We start from the raw sequence: 8,361 nt of genomic DNA, 5'->3' as shown, positions 1-8,361 counted from the left end.
AGTACGGAGACCTTATTTTTGTTGATTTGTCACTAGTGCAATTCTACTTTTTAAAAAAAGTAAGTGGCCATAAAAAGAGATAAAAATAAGAATTTATTTCTTCGAAATAATAATTTACATATCCAACCTATATAAGATTAAGAAAATCTAGGATATGATGGGGGAAAAGTAATTGTTATTCTAATTAGAGTTTTTCAAATTGTAATTTATATCGATTTCCATAGTAATGGCTTGTTAAGCTTGGGATCGATCGAAGGAGGGAGTAATATTTATGAAAAAGTAGTATGATTCTTTGTGTTTCTTTTACTCCACGAAGACTTGATAAAGTATTTATTTGGTCATTGGATATAGAGATGATCATAGCTAATTTCACAATGTCCCTTTATTCCCTTTACAATAAGAAGAAGAAAAATGCAAGACTCTGCAATTATCTCCTTGCTTTTTGACAAAGATTATCATTGAACCAAGACAAGACACATATGATGTCTTGTTTATCTCATACGACTAGCTAGGTGGTCATTGCATTATTGTTTTCCTCGTTTCCCCCTTTTTTTTCTTATGTAGTTAATGAGAGAGAGGCCCAATAGGGTGGGGGAGGGGAGAATTGAAGAATATTTAGTGCTTACTACTCCTTCCTTCCTCACTATCTCTTTCGTATGGTATATTTTAACCCCGTTGTCTACGGGGAATTTTAATTTTTAATAGGAAAAGAATTGCAAAAACCTTTGCAGTTTTGCGTGTATTGACTATGGAGAAAATGAGAGCTGATCAGCTTCTGTACAGAGGTATAGAGAGAGAGAGAGAGAGAAAGAGAGAGAGAGAGAGAGAGCTTTGTTGAAGTGTCATTTTCCTATATCTATATACTCTTGAGGAAATAGGAAACCAAAATCCCTCACCTTCTCTCAACCCTTTCCCACATTTTTTTTTCTAGCTACTCTTCTTTCATAACCACACATCTCTCTCTCTCTCTCTGAGTGGAGTGTGTCTGTTTCTTGGAGAAGAGAAAAGGACCTTCTTTTTTTCAGTTTTTGCATTAAGGCACTCTCTACATCAGACTTTCTTTCTTTCTCTTCTTTGGTTTTGTGAAGTTATCAGAGGGTTTTGCCTTCTTTAATTTCATAGTCATCTACACTTCTAACCTCCTAAAGATTGCTTTTTTAGTAAGCTTAGAAAAGATCCCACTTCAAAAATCTACTCTATTTTTTGTGTTCTTGAATCTTGGCTTCTCTTTAATTATTGGAAGAACAAGAACAACAGCCTGCAACCATTGATTTCTAAGGGAATATTAAAAATGTCCCAGAAAAGAATTTTTGATAAACAGTCTTTGAATCTGATTCCAGACCTTTCACTGCACATAAGCCTTCCAAACAGCGCTCCTTCTTCGATTTGCACTGGCACAAATGATAGTGATTCTGCTTTTGATATTTGGCTCAAAGATGATGGCCTAAAATCACATAGTGATAGTTCCATAAGGGTTGGGTCTCAAGCAGACACTGAACTCTCTCTTGCAAATCCAACAAATACTGCTTTGGAGGCAGAGAGCCCTTGGAGAAGGAACTTTTGTGGGAGCGGAACTGGCAGTGTTGAAGGTCACCATGGTCAAGCAAGGCAAAGAAATCTTCTTCTTCAATGTTCTGGCAATGGCCAAATGAGTCATATAAATCATGGGATCTCAATTCTTGATGTCACAGGATTGAAGCCTATAAAGGGGATTCCAGTGTACAATAGCTGGAATAGTTCAGGAGATATTGATCCTAGATTTAGCTTAAACCAAATGCCTTATTCACCTTCTTGCACCCCTTACTCTTCTTCTAACCCATCAGCTGATCACCATAAATCTCCTTTCCAAGCTTACAGAAAGGATACTGCTGCACCAAGATTCAATGGAATGTCAATGGACACACTGAGAGCCCCACAATACCATCAATATGGAGCTGCAGGTGTAGGGAGTGGTCCTGGTGCAGAGGTATATGGTAGTGGCATGATCAGATCAAGATTTATGCCAAAGTTACAAAACAAGAGGAGTATGAGAGCTCCAAGAATGCGTTGGACTAGCTCACTCCATGCTCGTTTTGTTCATGCTGTTGAGCTCCTTGGTGGCCATGAAAGTATGAATCTTTTCTCCTTCTATAATAACCACTCACTCACTACATGATATATATAGTTCATTTCTTGCCGTGGTGCAAGAGCAAAATTATAATATCATATAGTACTTGAGTTAAATTAAGAACTGGTTTTATGGACTTTGTTTTGCTCTAATCTTTGTCGTGATTGTTTCCTTGCTATTAGGGGCAACTCCAAAGTCAGTTCTAGAGCTCATGGATGTCAAAGATCTAACACTTTCTCATGTTAAAAGTCATTTACAGGTCTGGCATGAAAACTCTGTGCTATTTTCCTTCTTATTTGATCTTCTTTTTCCATCCTTCACAAGAAACCAAAAGACTACCTCAATAGCCCAGTGTTTATTAGTTTAGAGTCCTTTCTCTCTGTGTCCTCTGTGTGTGTGTGTGTGTATTGGGTAGTGAAGAAGACTTTGGCTCAGGCTATCCAACTGGCACGAGAGCCGATGAACGCAGTGAATGAATGAACAGTTGAGTCTGCTGTTTTCTGATACAAGACAACTTCTACTTTTTGAGAGAGAGAGAGAGAAAAAGTAGCCATCATTTCTCAATAATACAAGCAATTACTGACCTTACCAAACATCAACCTCGTGGTTAATAAACAAGGGAAGAGAAATTTAGAACAAGAAGCATCTGATTTGATTTTTTTGACTGGGGCTTTTCTTCTTCCTTTTTCTTTTGCCCTTTTAAATTTATTCAAATATTATATATACTGGTGCTATAGGAGCATAGATAGGTCTACCTTGTGTTTTCTATTAATTTTCTTTTGTCTTCTTTTGCCTTTGCAGATGTATAGAACTGTTAAGAGCACTGACTGCAGACCTGCAGCTTCCTCTGGTAATTCGTCTTCCCTTTCTTTAATTTTTAGCCTAATTACTTCCCCGATTTCCGCTACCCCATTTGCAATTTTGAAGATTCCTCCCTTATCCTGTTACCATAATAAAAACAGTGCGCATTCCTATATGTATTAATGCACCTGTACAATGTACTTTATTAAATTACTCATAAAAACAAGCTTGGCATCCACAAAAATCATCATCTTATGCACTTGGGCTGACTTGAGTTTTATTGATTGTCTATTAGATGGCTCTGGTGATGAAGATTTCATGCCTGGAACAGCTTGCTTTAATCAAAATGCCAACTATTTACTCACCCAGAAAGGAGGTTCAAATGTGCCTAATTTACAGCATGATAATGGTTTCTCTCACTCTCCCACCACTCTATGGAGCAACTCTTCTAGGTAACACCCCCTAGCTCTCTCCCCCTCCTCGCCTCTCACCTCTCTCTCTCTCTCTCTCTCTCTCTCAGACACACACTCCCACGCACTGCATTTATTGATTTTTGTCGAGTTTGTATACTAAAAAGGGTGCATTGCTTTTCTCTTTTATGGCTTCAGCTTTAAAGCTGGTTTTTACCCTTCCATGCATGGGTGACTTTAGCTTGTGCATTTAGGAAAACCAAATCCACGTCCTCCGAACTTTCCCTGAAACTACTAGGAGCTATGTACCTTCTTTCTCACAGCTTTTGCTTTTGATATATTTTGCTTTCTTTCTTTTGTATTTTTGCTTGCTTTTTCTGCTTTTCTTGGGATGGTCTTCTACATGGCCATTGATCATATTTACCTTACCATGGATCGGGAAGAAAGTCCAGTGATGGAAAACAAAACTGTAGATAACTGTTAGAGAATAAGTTTAAGTTCTTGGATTACTGAGATGTTTGTGTTATTACGAGTTCGAATCTTAGCTAAGATAATTTAATTTTATAAAAATAGTTCTTAAATAATCATTCAACTTTTTCATGTTTCCTTGCCACCCCTAGCTAACTTTGATCATACTAATACCATCTATAACAACTGAGAGCTCCAGAATCTGTATTAATGGATCCCATAGCAAATTATTTAAGAAGAGTTCATAAAACACTCTCTTCAGATGTATTTCAGATTCTTATAATGGTTGGAACTCATATAGTTTGATTTGAATAAGATTTGAACTAATGAGAAAGATTAATTAACTATAAATCTTTTTACATAATTAAGTATGAACAATGAGCAAAATTAAATCAGCACCATATTTGTCATATTAATTAAAATGGGTACTTATTATTTAATGTAAAATTATTTGATAATTAATTAAGAGATGTTAAAAAAAAATAGCATTGAAAATTTTATGCCTTGAGAACTGATAGGACTGTTTTACTATTCCATTTTGTATTTAAATCTTTCTTGCATTACACAGGTTTATGGCTAATGAATCAATCGTACTTTCCCAAATTGTTCACAGAATTCTAAGGTTTTTAATAGGAAATTCTTTATTTTTCCCTAACTTAATTCTAGAATAGCAGAAAGCGAGCAGTTTTTTCTCGTATTAACTCAGACAACTAGGAGGATTTTTCTCATAAATGTGATTGAAAATTTTATTAGAAGCTTAATTAGAAGAAATTGTCAAATTAAATAAATACTACAAAAAGCTAACGAGGGGGATGGCTTAGCAAATAAAGGACCAATTAAATCACAAAAAAAAAATTAAAATTAAAAGGATCACTAAAAAGGTTTTGGGCATCTAGATTTATTATACCTAATATTCAACCTCATAGAAAATGGTTATTATGAACAATTTTTAAAGGGATATGTGGCTAAGAAGTGTTTCTTCATTTAGTGCATATATATTTTATCCTTATGGTTAGTGGCTAGCACACCAGGTTTAACTAGGGAGTAGTAGATGGATTCGGGTGTATCAGAACCATCCGGAGTTCAATCTCATGGATTCGGGCGTATATATCAGCTTCATGTAGAGTTTTATCAGTGAGCTTCGATCTTATCCAAAAATATTGTCTTGTTGGATCTTGCGACAATCAAGTCAATCTAATATGTTTTGTAGGTAAACTTAGATTTCATCTCGTTGTAATCCAAGGCTAAAGGAATAATTAAATATGTAATCAAGGAAAATCTGTGCTTCTAATCTTAAAATGTACAGAAACATAGTGAATAAGTGAACAATCAAACCCAGAAAATGATCATGCATTAAAAGCCTTCTAGACGTGATGGCCATACAAGATTCCGATAAGTCATTTAAAAGTTAAGATGGCCATTTTATGCCAGGATCAGGCGTCGCCTTCCTAGGGTTTCTTCTTGGTTTTGTACATGAAAAGATTAATTAGCCTTGGAAATCATGGCCTTTATATAAGATCCCAGCATTGTACATGAAATAATGGTAGAGCTAGCTACTATCATTTTACTTGTAAGCTTTATTTTTCATTAACCAATGTGGTCTGAGTGGTTGCTTGATATACCACGCTACCGAATTAGTATCTGAGTGGAAATCTCACTCCCTGGAAAATATATTTTGTGGGTCCAGGTAAGTGAGTAAAATCTCGGCTGTCTCAGATTTTTACAAGAATGCACGCCCTAACTCGAACTCGAGACTTATTTGTAGATCTCAAACCCTTTACCATCACGCTACACCGTTCAAGTAAATTTTTTAGATTTATAGCTCTATTATGCAAAATGGTACTGGAGAAAAACAATCAGAGCTAAAATATCAAGTTTCTGAGCATAGGCCCAACAGTATTAACATCTTAATTCTTCTTTTTAATGAATGATATCAGAATTTGAGTGTATGAACTTTAAGATTACAGGAGTATGGGTTTGTAGGGAAAAAGAAACATTAGAGCCATCAAGGAGATGGCCATAGCAAGACCTCAAAACAACATGTACATGAATTAATTAGTTAAGGTAGCTTGTATTGAGTTATAAGGATAATGAGTTTTTCACTCAGCTGCGGCCATCTCTTCCAAGAGGTATTGAGGCCCGACTTTCTGTTAAGTTCTTTTATTCATAAAAAGGTTAATCATCTTCAAGCTAATTTGATTTGGATAGCTTCCACGTCTGATATTTATTGATGTTCTTGCACAATATGCTGAGTGAAAAACTCTTCTTTTTTCCTTTTCTCCTTGAGGTGCTTGCTAGGTTTTGAGCTACACAGTAATGATGGCCTGCCTCTATTTCCTTCAATCACTCTTTCTTGACGTGACAAAATTTAAATCCATGTTACCTAGTATCATTGCGGGTGACTTTGCAAGCTAGCTAATAATACCAACCCTACCTAGGTTATATCATGGCGAGTGACTTTGCTAGCTAGAGGTAACAACAACCCTACCTCGTGTGCAAATGGGAGCATTGGACTGATCAAGGCAGTAAGGTTTCAGCGACAATCCCATCTTAATTTAGCTAACAGCTAGGTCAGAGGAATTAATCCTGTGGCAACTAAATGCATTCCTTTTGGTTTTCTTTTGATTAGGTCTTGTTCATCAACTAAATGCATGATAGATGTATTAATTTGATATATCTGCTTCTCCTAATTAGGCTGGTTTGATCGTGCAAGGGGACCTGTTACCAAGAAAATTAAAGGAGCATTTTTCTTCATCTGACTCCATGGATGTTTCAATTAATGATTGCCATTAGTATTGGCTTAGGAATATATGTTACAGTTTAACATTTTCTCTTCGTTCAGAAATTCAGAAGCAGGTCAATGGTTTGATTGTAGCTGATAGTATTTATTAATTGTTGCAGCAAAGGAGGAGGATGGCATAACAGCTCAAGAGATCTAGATGGGCTGAAGGGAGAAGCTCTATCTTCTCAACAAGTGTCGGGAAATAAACTGGACGTGAGTATCTAAACTTAGTGAGACAAATATAGTTATCAATAAGCATCTCCATAACTCTATTGACTGCCATATATGTGCCAGTATTGTCCTTAAACTAATTAATATTTCCATCTAAATTAATTGCTGGATCCTATTAATAGTTGCATCTAAATTAATTGCTGGATCCTCTACGCATGCATCCAATAATGCCAATACTGCAATTCTATTGTACAGATGCTTGTTTTATGGAAAATAAGCTGCTTTTTATGCCATGCGCTCTTGGATAACTTCTCAGAGAGAGCTTCATTAATTCTACATTGCATCCATGCTGTGGAGCCAAATATATGAAATCACATAATTAAACAAAATCTTAAAACAAGTAATCGATACAAGTTTTCAGTTGAATTCCCAATATAGAGTATCGGTCATAAGCTCGTAATAATTCTAAGGTTCTGAAAGCTAGCTTCAACATTGCTAGCTTCTGTATTTTTTTTCTTATTGTAATGTTTTTCCCCCCTCAAGTATGGACGGGTCTAAAACATATTGCATGTGGGTTCAACAAACGCTTGTCCCAATTCTTATACTTGCAGGGAGTTGGTTTTGCTCAATCAAGAAGCTTTACAGGATTCAATCAAGAACTCAAGAATCCAATCCTGGAGATTTCCTTAGGGAGACCAGAGTACTGGCAAAACGAAGAACATGAATGATTTAAGATAGAGTTGTGCTGGCTAACAATGGCATGGTATTTAGAATTCCCTTTTTCTTAAACAAAAAGAAAAGGATCATAGATGATATAAATAGATATAGGGCTTTGCAAGGGGAGAAGAAGAAAGTCTTGTTCTGTCAGTTCAGTGCATGTCTGTCTGTATATTCTTTTTTAGACCATTGTTGGACTCTGTTATGAGTTGATGTTAGTCATTACATGGTGCACTCAACGAAGCAAAAAGCAGTAGAGAAGAAGGAATCAGTTTTAATGGTGCATGATATATATATATATATATATATAATCTCTCTCTCTCTCCACTCCTTTTCTTGCAAGATCCTCTCTCTGTTGTCTCTTAGGGTGTGAAAGCTTGACTTTAATTATCATCTTTTTGTGTCATTATATCAGCTTTGATTGAGTTTTGATGTGCATGTCCAGAAAAAGTTGATAAAGCAACAAGGCACTAATTGCTGTAAAGAAATGAAAAGAATATTGGGATTTTCTTGCTTTCTAGTGCAAATCAGATCTCTTTCAATCAGGAATATCAAAACTGTACTGTTGCTGCATAAAATTTCCCAGGAACACATCATCACCTTTTGCATGTATGATTCCATATTATTTTCAACACTAAAATGGGGTGTTGGGATTGTGGGTTGCATGTATGTCCCACAAGTTAATCTACTTTAGTCAATTCTGAAAGGCAGGCCGTAGGTAACTGCATCAAATCTAGCCATTAGATATCATGAAATGTCATTATCAACTAATTATCTTGTTGACAAATTATTAATGCAGGCCGTAGCCTATCCATGCAGCTGGAGGCTTAAGGCCTCGGTAAAGTTCACCGATTTGAATATCGTCGGCCGATCGCAAATTTATTGCGTTGGGCCGTAGCACAATA

At 36.0% G+C, this 8,361-nt stretch overlaps 1 protein-coding gene across 2 annotated transcripts; it reads left to right on the top strand.

Annotated features, from left to right (window-relative positions):
* The first annotated feature begins 582 nt into the window (after positions 1-582).
* On the top strand, positions 583-7,734 carry LOC18103683 (transcription repressor KAN1). Of its 2 annotated transcripts, XM_024581956.2 has the most exons (6): positions 594-2,108; positions 2,290-2,366; positions 2,909-2,957; positions 3,204-3,360; positions 6,688-6,781; positions 7,351-7,734. In XM_024581956.2, the coding sequence occupies exons 1-6, from the start codon at positions 1,292-1,294 to the stop codon at positions 7,465-7,467; spliced, it is 1,311 nt and encodes a 436-aa protein (XP_024437724.1). In that variant the 5' UTR covers positions 594-1,291; the 3' UTR covers positions 7,468-7,734. The 2 variants fall into 2 exon arrangements, with proteins under 2 accessions (XP_006376702.2, XP_024437724.1); XM_006376640.3 differs by lacking the exons at positions 6,688-6,781; positions 7,351-7,734 and adding an exon at positions 6,225-6,651 and having other exon boundaries at positions 583-2,108.
* Positions 7,735-8,361: the final 627 nt, after the last annotated feature.

This window comes from Populus trichocarpa, chromosome 12, assembly GCF_000002775.5.
Source record: "Populus trichocarpa isolate Nisqually-1 chromosome 12, P.trichocarpa_v4.1, whole genome shotgun sequence".
NCBI lineage: Eukaryota > Viridiplantae > Streptophyta > Magnoliopsida > Malpighiales > Salicaceae > Populus > Populus trichocarpa.
This window is presented reverse-complemented; position numbering and strand designations above follow the sequence as displayed.